General features: G+C 39.9%; 1 protein-coding gene across 3 annotated transcripts; it reads right to left on the reverse strand.

Moving 5' to 3' along the window:
• Positions 1–372: 372 nt before the first annotated feature.
• MIER3 (MIER family member 3) lies at positions 373–22,637 on the reverse strand. 3 transcript variants are annotated; one of them, XM_066339471.1, is made up of 13 exons: positions 22,497–22,637; positions 21,822–21,846; positions 19,686–19,811; positions 17,693–17,827; positions 16,167–16,287; positions 13,926–14,011; positions 13,663–13,735; positions 11,449–11,600; positions 10,907–10,988; positions 6,648–6,742; positions 4,661–4,788; positions 4,327–4,472; positions 373–4,246 (listed from the first exon to the last, which is right to left on the reverse strand). In XM_066339471.1, the coding sequence occupies exons 3-13, from the start codon at positions 19,782–19,784 to the stop codon at positions 3,789–3,791; spliced, it is 1,575 nt and encodes a 524-aa protein (XP_066195568.1). In that variant the 5' UTR covers positions 19,785–19,811; positions 21,822–21,846; positions 22,497–22,637; the 3' UTR covers positions 373–3,788. The 3 variants fall into 3 exon arrangements, with proteins under 3 accessions (XP_066195568.1, XP_066195567.1, XP_066195566.1); XM_066339470.1 differs by having other exon boundaries at positions 6,648–6,739; positions 19,686–19,831; positions 22,497–22,614; XM_066339469.1 differs by having other exon boundaries at positions 19,686–19,831; positions 22,497–22,614.
• Positions 22,638–24,254: the final 1,617 nt, after the last annotated feature.

The raw sequence follows: 24,254 nt of genomic DNA on the forward strand, positions 1-24,254 counted from the left end.
TGCACAGCTAACAATTAGTTGCATCAAAACAAGAACTTCTTTCCCCAGAGAACAGGTAAGTGTTCCCCATGGCTAAGGTGCACTCTGAACATGCAGTGACACTGCTGCATTATGTTACTTTGAAGCTACATTCAAATCCCATCTGACATTTGCTATACTTTAGCCATGTTTCAAAGTCTGAGGGAAACCATTACTCCTTAGCTACCTGCTTCACTGCATGCTGCATTTTATACTCTGTGCATCACTAGGTAGATGGTAGCATGTGCTTTGGTGGTAGCCAGAGTTCTTAAAAGTGCATTCATAGTTACTAAGTATCTCTGGAAATGAAGCAGCAGACACAGCACAGATGCATAAAGAGCTTTACAAATAAAGAAAGGTTTCCAGACATTTATTTCTGGAACTGTACACCAGGTATTAAAGTACAACAAATACAAAATAATGCTCAAAAAAATCAGTGTTTATGTACAAATATTAAAACCAATGCAACAACAGCGACTTCCTCTTGAACATCTGATACTAAAACATGTTCCGATTGTCACTTGATTTGTTGTTATGCACAGGGTAGTTACTTTGAATTGAGAATAAATGGGATCTCTATTTTATTAGGAAGACTATAACCATTCCTACTTTATTGTACAATTGATAGCATCTTCCTCCTTCTTTCAATGAAAAATAGGAATAACAAAAATAGTAACCTTGTCATTATCTTACAAATTACTGTATTTCATTTCCCTGTCTGTAGACAATGTGCTTGTAATGCTGGGCAAATAGCTTCCCTGTTGGTCAGTTTATCCATTAGTTTACATTCAAAGTTGAAATACTCATTAGAGAACTTTGGTTAAATTAAGTAGTATCACTGTGTCCTACTTGAACTGAAGTTTTCCTGTATTTTTGACTCTCAGTTTCAATTGCACAATTCACTGACCTAATTGTACACGATTTTGTATTTTTCAAACAGTATTGTACATCCTTCAAGTAAATTCAGCAGTTTGAGTACTACAAGAGGAAGACTAAACACTTAAGAACCTAGCATGGGAAGATGACATGTGACCAACTGTGGTATTGCTATAATCACAGCACCAGTTACACTTCCTACATGAATCTGCTACCCTCCTCAGATTCCCTGTACATAAAAATGATACATTTACCAACACTGCAATTGCCCATTATGGATATTTTTGGTTTGTTTGTATGAAGAAAACACGTGGCAAAGGACAAAGAATTCATCACAGTTTGTTACAAGAATTGTGCTTTGCTGTGTAATAGCCAAGGCATTGTAATTTCTTCATATGGTTGCAATTCAGTTATCTCCATGCTGACTTTCTAAACACAATTCTTTTAATAAACAGTAACAAGTTCTCCATTTAAATGCTTAAACTGAGAGAAAAAAAGTTAAGTCCAGCTTTTAAAAGTAAAGTTCAATAAATAGCTATTTTACATGGATAAAGTCATAGTGGTACAAATTTATGAATGTCACATCAAGCATGCACAGAAATGTTACTATACACAGAAGTAGTCAGAAAATATTGAAAGAGATATCTAAAAAGATATGAAGAATTTACATATTTACGAAATCTTGCAAATTATTGCCTCATTTTAACAAGGAATTAAAAGTAAACGATACCAGCTAGCTAGCCAACAGGCTAAATAAGATCAGCATTTATATTAGACTACCCGGAAATCTTTTTTCTCTCATATCATTTTCTGGATTTTGGTCAAAGTCTTTATTAAATAACTAAAGTGTCCATTCAACTTGCTGACAACCCAAACCTTAGACAAGTCCCTGCCTACATTAAGAGCCCAGCAATGCATAGATAAACTGAGTATATTACTGCATCAACTAATGAAAATGGGCATGTTCATTTAAGTGCAACTGGTATAAGCATTCTGTCATCTTTGTATGATTTTTATACAGACCAGCCACTCACTGTAAACCCATAGATAAACTTGAATGTATAACAATGGAAGATTATGGCCAGAATTCTACAAAATTACTTAAAATGGGTTGATTCATAAACAAAAGAAACAAGGTACAAAGTTCAGCACAAAACACAGCAGTAAGAAGCTGAGAACTTGGCTAAAAATGTCAAGAGTACAACACAGGGCCAAGGCTACCCGTTATTTACTGTGTACTTACTAAAGTTAAATATTTCAGATGTTTAAGTTAAGAACTGATTACAAAATCATATCTACTTTTGCCCACTGTGCTAAACTAATTTGTTTTTAATATTATAAATGTGCTATTGCATAAACACTTCAAAGCAATCTTCATTACAATGCCGTAAAGAAAACCCCATGTGCTGCATCTGAAACTCAGGATGTCAATGCAGTTCACAGTATGCGTAATAAATACCCTCTTCCCTTTCAAATATTAAAGTCACTACTTTCTAATTACTCAGCACAACCTTGAAGCAACTATTAAAAATATTGACAATGCAAACTTAATAGCTTGAATAATGAAAACAAATTAGTGGCAATTAAATTTGTAATACAAACAGTGCAAAGAAAAAGTATGGAAGGACGGGGCAATCCTACTGAAGTGAGGTTCAGACTTTCATTAGAACACCCTCCCAGTCATATGCTATGACACATTACTATGCTTGATTCCTGCAGCAATTGGAACAAATGTTTGCAAGACAAACATCCTGGATGGCTAAATTGCACTCAAGGTTCAAAATAAAAAAATGTAATGAAGTTAAATAGCTGCTTTATGGGGATGCATTTTTACTCATCCTTTTCTATTTGGCCAAGGAAGTGAAGTGCCCTTTTGAAGCCAATGATTTGCCAAGACAAAAAAATGCAATCCACGCTAAATAAAAACTTTCAAGCATGTACTTCAAGGTTCCACTATTACTACATAAACTAGATTATCCCTCAAAACTGTAACAGTTAGAACTGCAGTGCTCCAAACAACTTAAGATGTCTTCCAAATGTAGACTGTTAGTGGCAAATCCTAAGCTATGCAGACTGTAGCTTTATACACCAGCTGCCTTAGGAAAGTTAAGGTACACGATGATTGCATTACTCTTCCAGGTTGTGGACAAACACCATCCAAATACAATACAGCCTAAAACTCATCTGTTTAAGCCAGTAAGTTAAAAGTACACAGATGTCTACGGCAGCATGATTACTTCTGTGTAAGGTAGCCATGACCTTTAATTTTGCAACAGCATTCAAGTGTAGGTCTTCACTTTACTCATCTTAAGTCCCTTGTGCTAGCTTTCACCAACATGAATTTGCTGTTTTGTAACCTGAAGTGCTCTAGTTTAGTATCACATGAGAGAAGGTTCCATTTAAAAAACATCCTTGTATGTTTGTGCAGTTTAAAATAAAGAAACCCATCCCTGCCTTTATAAAGGGGGAAAAATGCTACATTGAGCAGGGATCAAGATTGGTACCTGTAAACATTGTTATTCCACTGCATCCATTACGGCAAAAGTAACTTAGACTAAAAAAGCCACTCCAATCTGTTCAGAACTTCTGTGCTGGTTTTGAAACGGTGGCCTCCGTCTACAGGCTTTAGGAAAAAAAAAAAGAAGCAGAGCTTAAAGCTGCACCACAGAGTTCTCTTAGTCCCAAACTCTGCCACACATCCTATGACATTTCCACATTTATGGACTGAAAAAAGAAATTACTCTTGATAAATCAAGATATAGTTCTATACATACAAAGACATCACTGATGTCATAAAGTTCAAACTTCCAGTGAAAGACTAAGCAAACATGATAGTTCCCATCAAGTTTACTACTACTGCATAAAGTACTCACTCTTTATTTAGTTTTCCACAGTCATTCTGAGTGAAGGGCAGTGTGTTGGTGAAGAGTACGGGTATTTATAAAACCATTTGTCTCATTTGCAGATAGACTGCTGAAGTCAGCCACTGAAACAGCCATTTTGGCACTGGCAATATGGCGTGAGTGGTTCTCAAAGTCCACACCAAGGTTATTTACAGAGACATCATTCATGAAAGATTCTGGGACAGCAATCCCCATTTTCAATCTCTTTGCAGGTCTTTCTGTCTCTTCACTGCACATGTTCCCTGGGTTTAACTCTGAGTGATAAAAACCAGTCTCAAATAAATTAAAACAATCACTTTCACCATTGCTAGGCAAGTTAAGCAATTCTTCTGTTCCAACAGGAACATGATTAACTGGTGCTCGGGGTAAGCTGTCCATAGGAGGGAAGGTGTCATCCAGGCAGTTCACAGCCGAAGTGTGGCAGACTGTAGCTACACTGTTTGTCAGTGCTGGAAAACAGATGAACACAAATGCAAATGAAATAGCTGTTTGTGTATTTCCAACCAAGACATTTTTTTTCTTGATTTACCTGTCAACTCATTGGCAGTGATAGAGTTCAGAATGCTTAGCTGTTGATCAGGAATGGTTTCTGTTCGACTATTAGATGTTAAGGCTGAAGAATGCACTGCTCCTCCAAGGGATTCTGCTTCATCTACCAAACGATCCATGTAGTCCCTGAAAGAATATTGCATCCATAATGTATTATATAACTGGAAAGCAAGACCTATACATGATGATAGATTTAATTTCATTTGCCTTAGCCGCTGAAGTTTTACTGTGCAATAACAGAAGTAGGGTGGGGGGAAGGTCTTCTGCATTTATGATTTGCAACAGGAAACACATTCCAAGAACATTTTACTTACGTAACTCCTGGATGATGGTTATATTTCTTCTTTCCAAATCTTGTTTGCTGAGCGAAGTAATCATAACGTTCTGACTTTTTCCACATGTAGTAGAAAGCCACACACTCAGCAACTGTTCTGGTTCTTACCTGAAGGGCAACAAAAAGAATTGACAAAGTTAAAGCAATGACTTACGTTTTCTTGTCTTCCCGATTCCCACTCCTGCAATATTCTTAGTTTTTATTGTTCTGGAACTTATATTTGCAGACTTCAAACAGACCTACAGTTTTGAGTATTATATTTGTTCCCCTCAATGCACTACTGGATTTTTTTTTTACTAGGTTGAAACTATCTACATCTAAAATACTTATATATATATGTATAAACATATTTAAAACTGTTAAGATATACCTTCTCTTACAATGGAAAAAGCTGAGCAAATGAATGATCTAAGAGGAGCGAAGCATAAAAGACTCAGGATATGTATCTCCTTGGGGAAAGTCTGGAACTGTGGAGGCTTTGTCAACAGAGTTGTCAAACCACAACAGTAAATACTAATACTAATACAAATACTAAAATAAAATAAAATAAAAGTAGAACTGTAGTGTTGTTGAGAAGGTATAAAGGACTGAAAAGACTCTCTCTTATCTATGTTAACTGTTCGTCTTTTTCCCCAAAATGAAGGCGCCTTGTGAAGTCAGATTCTTGGAGAAAAAGTCATTACTTCCACTTGTATCTACTTTTTGATGCACAAACATTTCACATCACCATCACATCACCCACAGTTCCACTTTCACAACTCTATCCAATACAGTTTGGCAGAAAATATATTTGAGTGTTTTCAAGCATACAGAAACATCAGTGGTGAATCCAAAATGCCTTGGACGCAGTAGTAAACCTTGCTAGTTTAGGCACAGACACACTTTAGGAAGGGGAGGAAATTAACAGGTGTCCATATGCTAATGCATAAAGTCCCAGGTAACAAAGCTTTGCACTGTAGTGACAAGGAAACACATCTTGTTAAGCTCCTCTACACACTAAATCTTGTCTAGCTGACACTTGCTGTATACAAGTGACAACACCTTACGCCGGATCCCAGAACCTTCCCTGAACTTTCTTGTGTTTTGCTGGGAAAAAAACCCAGTAGATTTCTTTGACAAATTCTGGTCCACAGTGACAGACACATTAACACACGTGTTTTGTTCCATGTTGGAAAATATATTTTTAATCTCTGATGCGTTAATGTTTATTTGTAAAGTCCATTTAAAATCTGAACTATCCAAATTATTTAGGATGGGTTAAACCAGGTATTGGGCAAGACCAGTAGACTGTTGTTGAACAGCAATCACAAACCTAAAATGTTCACCTGAAATACTATAAAAACACCAGACTTCTACAGAAAAAAAAAACCCAACCCTTTAATGTAGTATCAAAAGCAAAAAGGAGGTATACAGGAAATTTGGAAACATTGATATTGTCAACTACTGCTTTTTGATCAAAATAACAAAAAGCCCTATTCCTCAGGCATAGAGGAGTCAATAAGAAGCAATCTAAACCAAGATTAGAACTCCTTTTTGGCTCAGAAAAGAATATTATGGATGACTATACATTATGAAAACATAGAACTCAGCCTGATTCTGTAAACTTGCACCTTCCTTGTGACAGAATAAAATAGGCAAAGATGCATTCTCCCCTCCTATAGCCACGGTATAGAAACACTGTTCATTTCTAGGAAAGGCATGAATTTAAATTGAATTCTAATGCACATGCATAAATAGAAGTAATGTCAATTTAAGCTGGTTTCAATATATTGACTCATCTCACAATGCCTAGTATTCCAAATGACATTTGGAAATATTAGTGCAAAGAAAGGAAAAATTAGCTCAAAAATGCCAGATTTATATTAATATGTTTATTTCCCTCTTCTGTATGGCTTCTGACAAACAGATTGCTTTGACAAAGTAGCATACAATTTACCAACTCTTCCATTTAACTGTAAAATACTAACCTTGTTTTTCTGTATGAGATGAAAGTCTTTTCCATACATCAGAAGTGCATTTTCAAAGCTTCTGCACTCTTCTTCTGTCCATGCTGTCATCTCTTCTAGACAATCACAAAAGTAGCATGAGAAACACAATTTCACTCACTAACCTTTTTGCTCCTAATTTTTGTTCCTAATGAATAAGTATCCTAATTCATTTTTAAAAAAAAGTAATTCAGTTATTTAGATCCATGTTATTTCCCCTACTGAGAAACTACCCTACCTGAAACTGAACATTCTTCTTTACAAAGAATGATCTAGAAGAGTTTGATTTCGGAAATCTTTCATCCTTGAAGACAAAAGGATATTCCAAAGGTTTATTGTTCTTAATCAATTTGCCATCAAAAAATAGTGGTTGATAACATCACTGAATTGGTAAGTGTGATGATAATTTTTCTCAATATTTCTTGTTACATGACACAAGGAACAGCAGTTGTTGTAAAAAAGAGCGGAGGAGATGCTATTTGGATGGATGGCCTTGTTCTGACAGAGTGAGCACCACAGACAAGCAGGCCTGACAGAGCCCAGCCTTAGGCCCACACCCTCCCAGGCACTCAGCAGCTCAGGCCATGTCTTACTCAGCAGCCATCTACCAGCCTGGATGCCAGCCCTGGTGCATGGCACTGTAAACCACAGCTGAGAAACTGGGCGGCATGAACAGCCACACGGCCAATGGACCCAGCACCAGACAGACTGCCCAGAACACACAACACCTTGCCTGATCTCATAAACCCCCTGGTGAGGTATTGCACTCCTGGAAAAGGCATAATGCACCACGGAGGAGGGCCTCAGCACTAAGCCTAGGTCAGGAAGCCATACAGGACTGGGACTACACTCAACATGATCCAGGCTTTTGAGAAATAAGGGGTATCAGGAAATCCAGAAAAAACCAAATAACCAGCTGGTCCTAAAGAGCCACAGATCTCTTCTAATCGCTTCACATCTCCTAAGGGGAAACTGCAAATTTTGTTTTGTTTTTGTTTTTAATTATTAAACCTGCATTTTCTAAAACTGGATTTTGGTTTGACAAATAACAACAAAAATCATTCAAGACTTCTTAATTTCCTATCTTGATGTAGCTTTGGTATATATATAAGTAAGAAGAGATTTTTCAGATATCTTACATTCATACTTGGTGTTCCAAAAAGTTTCCACTCAAGTAACATTTAAAGCCAGTGGGGTAAAATGCATTCACACATTTCAAAGTACCTCTGGAAGCAGACACTGAAAACAAGACCTTTCTGCTCCCAGATGAAAGCAGTAATCACTTTACTGCACAGCTGTTTTCATCTTTCTCAGCTCCATCAATTTTGCATTCCTTACTACAGAGTTCTCAGTCTTTCAAGAGGAGAAAATACCCTCATGTAAAGAAATTTGCCTGGCAGTGGTGTGTTTTTGATTTCCATACTGAGAACAGTAGTGAGCTTCAGTGGGTAGAGTAGATCATAGTATAATGGCTACACTAAGAGACAGACACTGGACATTATAGAATCATAGAATCATTAAGGTTGGAAAAGAACTCCATGATCATGAATCCCCAACCTTTGATCAAACACCATTATTGTCAAGTAGACCACAGCACTAAAAGCCTTATATTGTTTTTGAACATCCCCAGGGATGCTGATTTCACCACCTTCCTGGAAAATCTGTTCCAATGTTAATGGTCCTGTCCATGCAGTTCTTTGTAACATCTAATAAAAACTTGCCCTGGTGCAGCTTGAGGCTATTTTCTCTCATCCTGTCACCAGTCACCTGGCCAACCCCCACCTGGCCACAGTCTCCTTTCAGACAGAAATAGAGAGTGACAAGGTCTCCCCTGAGCCTCCATTTCTCCAGGATAAACACCCCCAGCTCCCTCAGCTGCTCCTCACAGCACTGCTGCTCCAGACCCTTCCCCAGCTCCATTGCCCTTCTCTGGACTCTCTCCAGCCCCTCAGTGTCTGTCTTGCAGTGAGGGCCCAGAGCTGGACACAGCACTCGAGGTGTGGCCTCAGCAGTGCCCAGAACAGGGGGACAATCCCTGCCCTGCTCCTGCTGCCCACACCATTGCTGATCCAGGCCAGGATGCCATTGGCCTTCTTGGCCCCCTGGGCACAGCCTGGCTCATGTTCAGTCACTGTCACCAGCACCCCCAGGTCCTTTCCAGCCCCTCTGTCCCAGCCTGTGGCCCTGCCTGGGGCTGTTGTGAGCCAAGGGCAGGACCCAGCCCTGGCCCTTGTTGACCCTCACACCACTGGCCTCAGCCCATGATCCAGCCTGTCCACATCCCTCTGCAGAGCCTGCCTGTGCTCCAGCAGACCAACACTGCCACCCGAATTGTTTTTGCCTGCAAACAGACTGAGAGTGCACCTGATCCAGATGACTGATAAAGGTATTAAACAGAACTGTCCCCAATACAACGTGAATCCTGGAGAACACGCCAGCTGGGTGTAATTCCATTTACCACCATTCTCTGGGCTCAGCCATCCAAGGCTGTTTTAACCCCAGCAAAGAATGCACCTGACCAAACCATGGGCTGTCAGCCTCTGCAGGAGAATGCTGTAGAAAATGGTGTCAAAGGCTTTACTGAAGTCTAGGTAAAGCAACATTCACAGCCTCTCCCTCACCTACTAGGCCTTACTCCTCTATCTATCCCTTACCATTTTAATGAGGGTATAACAATTTCATTAGAACTTGGGGATAGGGTATGGCTAAGGAGTACTAGTCCTTAGGATGGAATTTTGGCCTCTAAGCCACAAATGGACAGAGATATTTTTCAATCCTGAAACAGGAACCTAAATTCCAGAGAAGTACTGGATTTGGGATACAGCTCAGCAGCTGATATTTTAATGTCCACACAATCTCTTCTTGTAAACGAAGCTTTAAAGCATTCTTCTTATAGCCTTTATCGTCCCCTTCAGCTTGACCTTAGTGTGCTGATTTTGGCTGAGACTATTTTCTTTCTAGTGGCTGACACAGTGCTGTGTTTTGGATCCCACACGAGAATAATACTGATAACACAAGGATGTTTCAGTTAGTGCAAAACTGTGCAATCCAGGACATTTCAGTGTCCCGTGCTCTGCAGTGATCAGGTGCCCAAGAGGCTGGGGGAGCATGGCCAGAAGAGCTGACCCAACCTGGCCAAAGGGATATTCCACACACAGACTGAGATGGGCAGGGTATGAACTGGGGGGAACTGTCTGGGAGGGGCCAGGCACTACTGGGGGACAGGCTGGGCATCGGGCAGCAGGTGCTGAGCCACCACATCACTATGTGCCACTTGCCTCTTGGGGGGTTGTCTATAATGACAATTATTGTTGTCATTGGTAGCGTTAGTATTCTTACTATATACTTCTTTTGTTTCCATTACTAAACTGTTCTTAGCTCAACCCCAAGTTTTACTTTTTTTCTTCTGATTCTTGTCTCCAGCAGGAAAGGCAGTGGAGGGGCAGAAGGAGTGAGGGAGCAGCTGTGAGGTATTTAAGTTGCCAGCCAGCATTCAACCACTCAGACACTCATCTCTCCCAGAACCTATACTGCATACACCCAGCTTCCCTTTGTTGGATCCAGTCCTGAGTAGAGGGCTATGTGCCAGAGTATCTTATAGGAGAGCTCATAACACATGCCACTTCCCAAATACATATGCAAAAAAACCCAAAGGATAAAAACCCATCTTGGTTAAATGACAGACTCTGGTTTTCATTTAAGGGACTAATGAATAATAAGGGTAAACAAGACGGAAGCCCATTTTCTAATGCAAACTCAAACAAAGCTCTCAATGCCCTGTGGAACTATACAGTAGAGCCTGTTTAGGGGTGGCATAGCACAAATGTTAGCACAGAGTGGGGGCCTATTTATGCACCCACTTATATTCTCCCAATTTTGGTACAAATGTTGTCAGACTATAGTCAATCACGATCTCAAAGAGATACTACACAGTGGGTGAGAACTGCTTTATAGCAGCAGAATCACATCTCTCTGCCCCTTTCCTTAATCTGTTTCATTGTTACAGTGGCTGTGGAGGAAAAGAAGGGAAGATCAAAAGCAAATCCTTGGTCTTTATACAAACTGCAAACTTCCACAGCAGAACTTCCAATTGGCTGACTCTCAGATTATACCTAATTTGTGCTAAAGTCATCCTGACAGGGATGTGCTTCATAATCTGATTACTACTCAAGGATTTCTCACACCATCTTTTTTTTTTTTTTAATAACCACACTTTTCTGAAAAACCAAGTATTCTCTTACCCTGAGATGCCTTTCCATTTAAGCAGTATCTCTCAATTGCTTCTTTAACATTATGGCTACTTTTAAGAAGTTCATACAGCGCCTATAAAATAAAAAAAGTCTTTAGAAAGAGTCAAAGCTTTCTAACAGCCAATCTAGACCTCCAAAACTAGTCTTCCAGTGAACACATCTAGTGCAAAAAAAAAAAAAGGAGAATTTATATTTATACATGATGAAAATTTAAAAAAACCAACCAAACCCACGCAAAAGCTGAGGCAAGATTTAACTAAAAAAATGTAAAACGTATTATGCAATTATTAAAAAGGCTAAATTTGTCAACAGTATGATGATCAGAAACATCAGAGATCACAAGGCTGCCAACATCCAAATACTCAAGGTTTTCAAGCATGTGCTTAAAATTTTTAAGACCTTGACCCTATAATATTCAGCTAAGGAATGAAGACACTGAGTAATGGTGCCTTTATAATACAAAGCAGAGAAGGAGTGACCACATGTTAATTACGAAGTGCTCTGTCACAAATGGAACAGGATATAAAACCTACTTGTTCATTGTCCCGTGTATGTAGTCCTTCAGGAATTCTGCCAATCATTTTTTCATTTCCTGTTCTTAAGGAGGTTTCAAAAAGGTATTCTTTGACTTTACTTTCTGAGATCACATCAGGTTTCCAAAGTAAATGATCTTCATTTTCATAAGCTGATAAAACAGAAATCCATTCATGCCAGGTAAAACATTTTTAAGGCTGTAACATTACAAATTATCTCACAAATACAGAGAACAGGTCAAATCAAGCATGATCATACCACTTTCAAACCGCAGATCACTTTGGCCATTTATTAATTTTCAACTAAAATGTGCCAAAAATTACGTAACAGAATGGCAATCTATACAGCAATATGGTGACTTGTTTTTCCATTCAGCAGCAATTTAATGCTGTTAAGACCTTGGTATGTTGAATGCTTTACGTGATTGGGATGTACAGTCTTCCACAGAGCTGACCTGAACCTTTGTCAGTCTGTGTGTATGCTTCAATACTAGATTAAATTACAAATCCTTTACTCTGATCAATAGATGTGATTACCATTGCATATCATGTTTCATGTACTCTCTTGGCAATACAGAATTTAAGATATTTAATTCGAACACAAAATCATAATGGCTGTTACAGCACAAAAGATGTAGATGGTCAAAGCTCTCCTAAAACTACAGGAAACAACATTAGGCTAAGGTGAGGAATAAAATGACACCTCTGAAAGTTCTTTTACAGCTTAACAAGATGGAAAGCTTTCAGACAGACATATTACAAGTGTAAAGTTTATAGGAGTGAAGAACTGCTTTCTAGCTCAGTTCTGGTAGCTGGACTACACAGCACAAATGTACGCCCCTATTTGCCACTGCTAGTTCTTCAGGGCATACAGAATAGGCTTTCATAGAATCCTCCACCCCTACAACCAAGCCCAACCTTCCAGAGTGCTGGTGACACTCCTCTTCAGCTTTCTTTACCAACCAAGGCAACGCAGTGCTTTTGCTGGAGTCCATGACTAATAACCTCAGAAGATGCTCCTTGAGCTCTCTGATCTGGGAGCTACCGCTTTGCTCTTGGCCATGCTATTAGACTTTCATTGGTTCTCTCTAGTGCCAGCTCATTACAGAGAAAATTGTCAGATGAACCCCTCCTTGGTCATCCTTGGGTTGTAAGAACTTCTTAGCTCTTGGCTGAGGAGAAGCGAAGATGTGGAAATAGTAAAAGAATTACCCACAAAAATCCAGTCCTTACTCCACCATTTCTTGCAACCCATTAGCATCATGCTCGAATCTTAAAAAATTGGAGGCTTTCCTAGATCTCAAGCAACACACAAGATATTCATTTCCTAATGCTTTCAGCTCCATTCCTACCTAACATTCTTCTTCTCTAATGCAAAGGATTATTCCTCAAAAGAGCAGGTGGCACTGTTGAAAGGACTCAATACAATTCACTCATATAATATTTCCTTTAAATGTTAAAGAACATAAGCACCTTACAGAATATCAAAAATACACTGAAAAAAACACAGAATGCCCTTCATCTATTATTTTATCACCCTACCCATTTCTTAATTTCACAGCTGTTCCACCCAAGAGCAAATTTTTTGCATTATTTGCCTTTTTAATTCTACAGCTGTATGTGCTAGATTTCTAAAGAAACAACATAAAATTCTATTAAATAAGGCTCTTTCTTCCACTCTAACACTACTGCAGTTTTTAGCCTGAATTTGCACTAGAGTAACATAACATTTAAAACACCACATTTTTAAGAGACAGTGTAACAGGAACCTATACAGGAAAATTTAAAATAGCTTATTGGTTTTCTATACCAATTTTGTAACTCACATGGTTTTACCTGCCAAAAAAATCAAGCAAGGAAAAAGACTGTTTCGAACATCTTCAATGTAAACTAACTTACATGTTCATAGACCAGCTATGATTCTCCAACAAAAGTACTCATTCTTGACCTACAGTTCATTGATACCTAGTATTACCAGATACTCCAGAATAAATACTATAACTTTGTCTTAAGAATGCTCTCTCCAAGTTGGAGAGTCACACTTCTGAGATATAAGTATATAGTTGTGCTATTTCAATTTTCTAGTACCTTTTATAATGGTCTCTGAGACTTCAGCTAGGTAACTGAATTGACCCTACAAATTTAAATAACATTTTTCCATCAAGTGCTATGCAAAAACATAAAATAAGAAGTAAAACAATTAGAAAAACATACCCTTTTCATCATCACTGCATCTACCAAGGTAAGCTGGAATTTCAGCCTGGTACTGTGAACCAACCATTATTTCCTGAATAAAAATGAAGAGGAAAAAGTTATTAACAACATTTTAATTGTGTGTGGGAATATTAAAAAAGGTCATTAACCTGGCATGTGACATAGAATTCCTGAATGAAAGTACAATTTTAGATACATGCTAAAAATCTTACTGGATTTTTCTTAACAGCAAAGTTTTAACTTTTAAAAAATATAATTATTACCTTTCTCAAATCTTCTGATGAATTACCATTGTCTGCCTCTACATCTTCACCATCAGATTCCTTATCTCCATCACACGTGGTGTTTGCTTCAGAAACAAAGAAGTTTGCTTTTAACTACAAAGAATTTTCGCTTCAAGCACAGAACTTCAAGATACCATTTACTTCTGAAAGGAGCACCTGCTTTTATTCAGGGAGACCCTAACCGTGCTTTTGTTGATCCAGATTTCTATGAAAACCAAACTAGAATGAAGTCAGAACACACTGAATTTTGTATACTGCAGAACTGAAACATTTATCATCATTGCAAATGACACAATTTACTACATTTCAAACCATCAAAAGGAAATGAGATTTTGTTGATTTTCTAAATAAAAGCTTATACCTAGAGAAAAACAGAAAACTTCCACAGCTATGACATAGCCTCAAGTTAATCACAAAGAGAGTAAAGCTGAAGGCATGCCTTTATTACCTACTAAAATCTTCCATCAGAAGTTTAAATGGGCATCCAAAACATTCCTTCAAACCAGGCTGCCTTAGCACAGAATGAAGATACAGGAGAGACGCACAAAATGGAGTAAGTAAAATACAGCAGAAGACTACTTATTCATTTTATTTTCTTCCCTTAGGAAGAAATACAGCAGAATCCTCAAAAAAATTCAAATACATTATTCCATAGAAAAACTCATAGTTTAGAATCTGGAATGCTGTGGTACAGGGTCCTGAAACTGCCCTATTTTTTTATAGCTGAAATTCCCCAGCAGAAGGGAATCTACAGCTGTGACACAATTACAGCTATTTTGTATTCTCCAACTTCAGAAAAAAACATACTCATAAATTGGGCTGAAATTTTAGCTTTATCACGACTAACACATCATGAACATCAGAGACAATATCCAAGACTGTATGGCCTGAGGGTCTTCTGTAGCCATTACTGGAATCACCAGTCTCTTTCTTTTTAGTTTTACCCGTAGCAAGCAAAGGGCTAACCTGAATGAATGGAACAATATGCTTGGACAATCACACGCAATTATTTTGCCGAATTAATGTAAACTTAATGAAAAAGTCTGTGTTATGTATTAGATAATGCATACCTTAAAACTTAATGTTAGAATTTGGGAAATTAGAAAAAGAATGGAATTGCCAACAGCACAGAGAACTGACATCTCCTTCCCTGAAATGGTGGATACTTGATTTTAAAATGTCCAGCTTAATGTTCTAACAAAGTAAAATTCTGAAAGAAAACCATGACAGCTGAGAACAAAGATGATGGTTTCTTAATCCTCAGTACAGATGAGGGGCTAAAGACATTTTTCTATGAAAGTGCAACACTTAAAATGTCATATGCATTAACAGTTCACAAGTGCCAGCATGTTTTGGAGTTTAACTGAAAAAGGGGCATTACAGTTTTTGTATCTCTCTTTAATACAGATGTCCTGCGTTTATCAGACAGCAACATGCAAAGGGTTATCTACTGCTGGTGACTGAGACAGCACAATCCCTTTATTCCCTCCTCCTCTAAAAAAATTACATCCCTCATGGAATACCTTAAAATATTTGTCAAATTAAAACTGTGATAGAAGTCCTTCATACTGCTCTAAGTCTAGGACACCAGTGGGAATATCTCATCCAGGCTGGGTAACTGAACCACTGGTTCTTTCCCACCACAGCTCCATAGATAGTGAAATTTTGGTGGTCATGGGTTTACAGGCCCCATCCCATATAAAACTACTTTGGCTCACCCCATGAAGTCCTATGGAAAAGTGTTGAAGGGAAATAATCACAAAGACACTGCGTCCCAGTTCACATCCACAGGCTGCACGGAGAAGTCACTGGCTCAAAAGCAGCAGCAAAAATTTTAGCACAGGAACACTAATTTAAAAGAATGGGTTACATGTTCATGTAGTTCACTGACATATTGAAAATCATGAAGGGTGTTCCTCAATACTGTACTAACTATTGATTATGAAATAATTGTATTTATAGAGAAATTCATTTTAGTTGTGCTTTGAGCAGAGAACCAAATATAAGTATTTTAAGTACTCAGTAATGCCAACCAAAGGCAATGTTCATTGTACAACATGTACAACATGTTCATGTACAACAATGTAAAACATCCTGCAAAGCACTGTTTCTCAACTCCTGGTACAGTGAGTAGTACTCCTGAATTTTGATATTTTAACGTATGAAGCTATATATAATGCTAGGACTTTTTGAGTACTATTATAAAATTAGGTTTCCTACATCTTAGTGGCCGAGGAAAGAAGTCAGTAGCCTCATGTGAAGTAACTGATGGTGTCAAGTCATCAGCAGAGGACTGTGTTTCTTCATCATCACCCGACAAGAGGTCTTTAGCGATTTCCTCCTGTATCATCAAAATAAAAAAATAAAACCTCAGAGTGACTACAAAATACAGACTGGTAAGCACTTTGCTTCAGCCAATTGCAAGTTACATGTATTAAAATGAGTTACTTTACTATAAGAAAATTTAGCAGACCATACTCCCTTAAATAAAAAGCTACTTTGCTCCTACTACCTCTAAGAATATAACCATTCATTTCAGGGTCAAACATAGCGGTTCCCCTCTGTCTTCCATTAAAATAAATGCTCAAGAATTAAATTTTGGAAGCATCAATCTCAGATGTTCCTCTAACTGGTTCCAGTAAGAAACACCAATGGAAACTGCCTCGCATACTTAGGGTTCTGTCATTCTTTGCATCATAGATACACTGAAGCTTTAAAAGCCTACTGGCTCCTGAACTCTGGGGAAAAAGCCAACCAACAAAAAAAACAACAAAACAAAACACCCAGGCAGGTTTTTTGTAGACTTTTGCTGAGAGGATACTTCCACATAACAACATATCAAAAAGATCTGAAGTTTTTGTAGTTTAAAGAAACAATATTAAGAAAGCAAAGGCACACTACCTCCACTACCAGACATGTTTGAACCCCTCTGACAGAGATTTGGAAGGGAAAGAACTGCATTAGACAACAAGCCGACTACATTTTTGTAGCCTCAACACAATCGTGAATCCTAATGAGAATCAGATGTGCAGAGCCATCATTATATCCTTCTTTCTGTGGAGTTTACCATTACATCATACTCACAGGAAAAAAAAAAAGACACATACTTACTACTTGCATACTTTCTAAGCTCAACTACAAGCTGCTTTGTGGCTAAAAATCGGAATAAAACTTCAAAATTTAAAGTTAACTCACAAACCACAAAAGCTGAAGTTTCACGGTTTTGTATCAGCAACACAATACATATAGCTACTACACATGAAACAAACTCTTGCTTCCCAAGGCTGAGACTTTTCTAAAAGATAAGCATTTGAAAATAAAATTCCAAAGCATTCAAGAGTGCATTTTGACATTATTTTCATACCATTTTTTGGTACTTGATGTGTGGTGGAAGCCAGAGCTATTTCTGGACATAGTATATATTACCAAAAAATCCCACTTCTTGACTAAAAAAACTCCCAAAACAACTAACAAACTTCCTACTTAAAAGTTCTTCTCACGTGTTTTAAAAGAACTGTTGACATATTTAGTTTTCTTTTGTACTAATATAGTGACACTAAAGGTGCTATGCATCATTATTAGAACTAGATGCCCAATATCCTTGAAAAGGTAGAAACCCCGAGTGACAACGTAAACTGAAATTAACAAAGACACATATTTTGTAATATTCAAGAGATGATGACATTTAAAGCCACCTGGATTTCTACTTTTAAACAACAATTCAGATGAAAATGGTTCTGACTTACTTTATCTAGAGTCATATCTGGAAGTTCATCAGCGAGTTCACTTGGTGAGCTATTTGCACTGGAACCTGGCATAACTGGAATCGTGGGCTCATAGCCATAGAATGCTAGTAAATCTTCCAATGGCATGTTTCCTTCCTAGTACAAGAAGATTTACAAGACTTCAAAATATTGCCAATTACTTGTAAACAGTTCAGGCCTAAGAGAATAAGACATATTTTGAAGAACAGAAATAAAACATAAACAAAGAAAATCTCATCTGAGAGCAGGAATTAGTAAAGGTTTAAAAAGACTGTGATTCTACAATAACAATAATTCATAAACATGTCTCTTGGCATATAGTGAAGTTCTATCAAGCTGTTGGGGAAAACATTTTACTGGATTAAACTGAAGAGTACGTGTTAGAAATTTGCTCCTTATCAGATTGATAGAACATGATTTGTCAATATTTCTTCAACAGAAATACAGAAAACGTTCAAGATTTTATTCCTACATGGCTACAGCTGCACATGTGAAAACCCCACAAAAGTAAACCAATACACAACTTCTAAGCCCTTCCTTTCATCTCCTGCAAAATGTATTTTATATTAACCACTGAGAATGTAACAAGAGAAAGACAAAGAAAAGGCAATGTTTGCCAAGAAAAGGCAAAAACCAAGGAAAAGGCTTGATTTTAAACCTGCCTTTTCTAATAGCTTTTGATCAAGTGACTCTAATACCTATAATCATACTTGCATCCTAATACAATTAATGAAACAATAAACAGTGAAGATTTTTTTTCATTACCTGAAAGACATCAGAGTATGAAAAATATTTTCAAATATTTACACCTTTAAAAGTCATACCTCTAAAAATTTATTGCTGAACTCATACACTGATTAAATTCCCTTTTTGTCTTTAGCCAGGCAAGGTCTTAGACCTGCAAAGACTTTTCAGAATGGGTAAATGGAAACTCATGTCCAAGTCCTTCCAGGATAAGGACCTAAAGAAATAAAGTCTTTAAGATGAGTGTCTCAGTTCTTCTTTCTTCTATTATATAAGCAGTAAGAGAATGTTGTGGAATAAAAACTCCATTTTAACCATCAGACCTGGCAAACTGCTTCTTTACTATAACAACAAGCTCATAATCAGCAAAATTGTAATTGTAAAGCCAGTAAGGCGCAAAAAAAAAAAAAAAAAGAAAAGGAAAAAAAAAAAAAAAGAGTATAAACACTGTTAACTCCATATGTAGAAAATCTGTTTTAACATGAAGTACATAAACACAGCCTTGTATGTGATGCTAAAAAATACACTTTTTTGCAAGTCTGTTGACCAAAAGTTGCAGTTATGCTGAGTGGTGTAGGTGGGTCACCAAACAGTAATGCAAGCAGCACCAACTTCTGGGTGTTCAGCATTCAGCAGGCATTTAGAATGTGTGCTACACTGCCACAGATGAACAAGAGGTGTAAATATGAAAAATTTCTTATTAAGAAGTAAAATGGAATAGGAAAAGCCAAAGAGCATACTGGCCATTTTGTACACCCACTGAATACTAAACTGATGAAACTAAGACACAGAAATATCATTTATATAGCAACTCAATGTGACCCATCATGCCTAAACCAGGATTGTTTGTCTGCATATTGGAAAAGTAAAACCTGACCAACATAATGAAACACAGCTAGATGTCATTTTAATAGTATGCAAAATTTACAATTTCGACATACAAGTGATCTAGATGACAGGCCTCTAAAACCTACATCAGTGATTTCTCTACCAAAGCAAATGTGCTACTAAATCAAAATAAAAATATGAGCACAAACACCTTTGAGAAGCTAACTTCAGCATTTTCTGTGATAATGCACTGCTACATCCTAACCTGACCTTTTAAACAAGCTACAAATGCATTGTTGCAGAAAATGTACTATACAATACAAATTGAAGGACAGGTTGAAGGTTCTTCTCACTGGGAAAGTTACAATACATATGGACATTCACTACAGAGAGTCACTCTTACCTTTTCTAAATCTTCAATTTCAGAGCTGAAATTTTTGCTTTCTTCCATCATTTCCTCTTCTTCGAGAGTTCGCTCATCATCATAATCATGTACCAGCATTTCAGCAGATGGGTCAAAGTCATGATCCTCAGATGATAAAGAGCCAACTATCAAAAAAAACTTAATTTGAGAATTTTTTCCCCCTATGCCAACATAAGAAATAAAATCCCAACAAAAAAATTGGCATAAATTCTCCTACAAACAGGGTCAGAACTCTCAGTGGAGTAACAAATTCATAACTACTTGACAAATTGAGCTGCTTTAGATTACCCTTCCTTTTCCTATTTTTAAGTCATAAGGACATCTTTCCCTCTTACTATAAACAGCATAGCAGGGAGAAGTAGCTAAACAAACTATGTTTCAGGAAGTACAAGCCCAAACTAATGTACTGAATAAGAGCTGGTTCAAAACACCCCTGAAATCATCATTAAGATACAAAGCACACACATCAAAAGATATCAGAAGCTGCAAGACTCTGATCTATAGTCTCTGATTTTATTGGTAAGATTTATATGGTAAGAAGCATAGTTTTCACTGGCAAGCAGGTAACTTATGTTATGAATTCGCATCCCACTAAGAGCAAAATAAAGTGAGACTCGCTTCCAATTGCTTTAGCCTCACAAATGGGTCTTCCAATAAAACTAATTTGTAGCACTTGATCTAGAAGAATAAACACAGCAGAATTTCAAGAAATACTATGGAAATTACACTAAGAATAACAAAACATTTCTGATGGATCACATGAATTAATAACCCAGTGTAAAAGCAACCCAGTGTGTGGTCCAACAGATACTTCCTAATTACTGAGGATGATACTCAGAAGTCATAAAAAAACTACTATTATTTTAAATGCACTTTGTCATTTGAAAGATTATTATTAGAGTCAGTCAGTTTTTAAGATGAAAATATTCTGCATCAGTAGTCAGTGTTCTAAAGAACCACCAAATTACAAGGTTGCTTTGCTCTTTAATGGTCACCTCATTATGGCTTTCAGGTTGGAGAAAAAAGACAGATTAGTATATTTCTCTTTCACTTCTGGTTTCCCCTCATATATTACTGCTTTGTTGCAATGCTTAGTTTTCAAGCATCAAAGAAAAAGTTTATCAAGAATTATTTCTATCAAGAAACTTTTTCCAAAGTCTTGAATAGCTACAAATTTTCAACCCTAAGACAAAGCTGTCAAAGTCTGTAACATCATACCGTAGAGAAACATTCAGGCCAAAAATGCTTTTTCTCTAAATGCTATTCATATTATAGCACAGAACTTTCAGCATAGCTGACAATGCTACTACACTTCCAATAATGACATGTGTTTAATCCTGCTGTTGGCTATCACATCCTGCTCAGGTTTTAAGTATCAACTGCCTTAATCTAACATACTTATTAGGGTGCGCTGGAGATTATTGCTACTAATTGCTATTCTAACTTGTTTTCCATTTAACTCAAGGGGAAGTTCTGCTCCACAGACCTCACATTAAGAAGTCCCACTTCTCTGGTAGTTCTGAATGTTTAACACCCCAGTTAAAATATTCAAAACTACATTGAAAAATACAAGCTTAGTGAATTTCATAGTAGTTAAAGATGACAACAAACACTGCAGAATGCATCTGCATAGAAGCAAATAGTTCCCCAAATATTTGAGAATAGCCCTGCTGATGTTAATGATGCTTGGTTGCATATTGTATTCAAAAGAATCTTAACAGCATTTAGTTACAGCCTCAAAAATTACTTGTTATGATTTTAAACATTTTCTGTTATTACCAAGAAGTCAAAAATTTACACAAGCCTGTAGTTATCGGCAACAAGAGAAGCTGTCTCTCTCCAGGCTACCTGGCTTTACTGAGACGCTGACTTAAAAGTGCTATACAAGTTTGATTTCTTTTTTGGTTCCTAGCAATTTCTAACTGCAACTGGACTTAAGCGAAGGATTCCACAGAGCAAATCTCCTCTTAAAAACCTGGCAGGTGGTTAACAGCGTGCACACGAAGCCTTAGGAAAACTATGAGGGGATGGATAAATTTGGGAAGGAGCAGCAAGGAGAGAACGGCGTGCGGGCGACAGGCCGGGTGCCGATGCAGGAGGTGGGCGAGGACGAACCTGGGCTCGAACTCCCAAAGGAAGCCTGCGGGAAAAACAGAGAGCGAGATGAGAGCGGGCTCCCTGCGGCCCAGCAGCAGGCAGGGCCCTTCATTTCACGCAGCCGTCGGATCTACCCCGTTTCCCCGCCACTCGGCTTTTCCCCGCTCCCCTCCAGCCTCAGCGTCCCGCCCTGTCGGCCGCTCCGTCCCGCTCACCCTCGCCCATCCCTCCTACCCTCGCTCCCGCCTGCCGCGCTCCGTCCCTCCTCCTCCCTTGGCACAAGGCCCCCCCCGGGGCCGCGCAAGGCCCGGCCGGCGCTCCCGCTCCCTCCAGCCCCGGCCGGGCGGGACGTGTCACGGACCGGACCGGCCGCCGCCTCGTCCCCGCTCCCAGCCCGGGGCTCGCTCCTCCTCCCTCCCTCCGGGCGGTTCTCCGCGGCCCGCGCCGCAGCGGCGACACCACCGGCCCGTCCCGCTGTCCCTCCGCCGCCCCCGGGCCGCGCACCGGCACCGCGCCCGCCCCGCGGCCTGGTCGCGCAGGCTCCGCCGCCCCGGCCCCTCGGCCCCCGCCGGCCCCGCCGAGCCGCCGCGGGGGCGCCTCCCGGGGGTGCCGGGGCGGCGCGGGGACGTCGCGGGCGCGGGGCCCCGCGGGGCGCCGGGCGAGCCCCGATCCCGGCCCGCTCTGCCCGCTCACCTCCGCCATATTGGGACGATGGGGCCGAGCGGCGGCGCCGCGCCGAGTGCCCGGATGGCGCCGTGAGCCAATGGCGGCCGCGGGCCCGCCGGACCGTCCGTGCGGGCGCGGGGGTACCGGGACGGGCCGGGCCGGGCCGGGCCGGGCGGGGCGGCGGAGGCGGGGCAGCGAGCGCCGGGACCCGCCGAGACCCTCCTCTGGCGGCGCCGCCCCGGCCGGCGACGGCGCTCGGCCCGCCCCAGCCCGGCCCCGCCCGGAGAGGGCGCCCGCCCCGCCGGCGGGGGCGGCTGCTGAGGCGGCCGGCGGAGCGCCCGGGGCCGGCCGCAGCCGGCTGCCTCTGACACCCCGAGCCCGAGCGGAGCCGGCCGTGTCACCGCGGTACCGGCTGCTGGTGTGCAGGAGAGGTCACGCTGAGCCCCACGCCTTAAGTGTCAGGAACATGAAACAAAACTCCAAAGCCTTCAGCCGTTCTGGTGTGCGTTGTCTGCTCTGGCAAACAGAGAAAGTGAGAATTACTTTGCTGTGTTTTCATCTAAAACATGCCATTTCTATTACGTGCAAGTTGTATCTACTCATTTCTACAGAGTCACGGACTTGTTAGGGTTGGGAGAGACCTCAGAAGATCCCCTGGTTGAAACCCTTTCACAGGGTGGGTGTTCAGTGTCTGAAGAGAGGGAGACGCCATAACTTCCCTGGGCAGCCTGTTCCAGTGCACTGCCACCCTCAATGTGAAGTTTTCCCTCGTATTTAGGTGGAACATTTTTTTGTTTTAATATATGGTCATTGCGTCTTGTCCTGTTGCTGGGTGCTGCATAAAAGAGTCTGGGACCATCCTGTTGGTACCTGTCCTTGAGATATTTATAGACATTAATGAGATCTCCTCTCAGTCTTCTCTAGACTAAACAGTCCCAGGACCTGTAGTCTCTCTTCAAGAGTGAGATGCTCCAGACCCCTCATCATCTTTGTTGCCCTTCGCTGGACTGTCTGTGGTGCTCCTTGTCTTCTTCGTACTGAGGAGCCCAGAACTGGACACTGTACTCCAGATGTGACCTAACTAGGGCCAAGTACAGGGAGAGAATGAACCTCCCTTCACCTGCTGGCCATACTCCTCCTGTTCTCTTAGTATAATTTTCTGTCCCTCTACAGAGGGATTCAAGTTGGATTGAGCTGTCTTTCTCTTGATTCAGTCATCCCAGGCCATAAAGACTGATGGTTTTTATTTTGGATTCACAGATTTCTGCTTCTGGCCAAATTTCAATGGCCATGTATAGCTCTGCTGGAGTGGTGGTGTGTGTCACAACAATACTCAGAGGCCGTAGCACCTCAGGCTGTATGCTACATGGGGCATTGGGGAGGCTCAAGGCTCTACACAAAGTGAATGGCTGCTTTGAATGCATCTTAAATTCGGTTTGAAGACAGTGTAGAGATCTCAAGCTAGCTTAGGTGCTTGAGCAGGAGAGTTCTACAATGCTCAATTCATTCTGGTGGGACCTGTTGCTCTGAAAAGTAGAGTAAATTAAATTGTGTATTGCTGCGCTGCTGAGTGTAATATAATTTCAGTACTCAAAACTGTTCCTGTACCTTCAAACTACACAGCAGCTACAATGTAGTCATACAGCTCTCAGTGTACCTGGGGTAGAACACTGACAACACAAAAATTACAAGTCTTTGCAGAAGCACATATTTTAGGAAAGCTGTCACAGTCACTGGCTACTTCATCAGTACCTCAATCTCTGTTGCCTGATCAGCCTTCTTGTC

The sequence above is a fragment of the Sylvia atricapilla genome, chromosome Z, assembly GCF_009819655.1.
Source record: "Sylvia atricapilla isolate bSylAtr1 chromosome Z, bSylAtr1.pri, whole genome shotgun sequence".
In the NCBI taxonomy this organism is placed as follows: domain Eukaryota; kingdom Metazoa; phylum Chordata; class Aves; order Passeriformes; family Sylviidae; genus Sylvia; species Sylvia atricapilla.

Excerpts from the sequence above, each read along its gene's own strand:
- MIER3 (XM_066339469.1), bottom strand. Across the intron at positions 17,828-19,685 it reads AAATTGAAGATTTAGAAAAG|GAAGGAAACATGCCATTGGA; the intron begins GTAAGAGTGACT and ends TTCTTGTACTAG. Across the intron at positions 13,736-13,925 it reads CATCAGAAGATTTGAGAAAG|GAAATAATGGTTGGTTCACA; the intron begins GTAATAATTATA and ends ATTTTTATTCAG.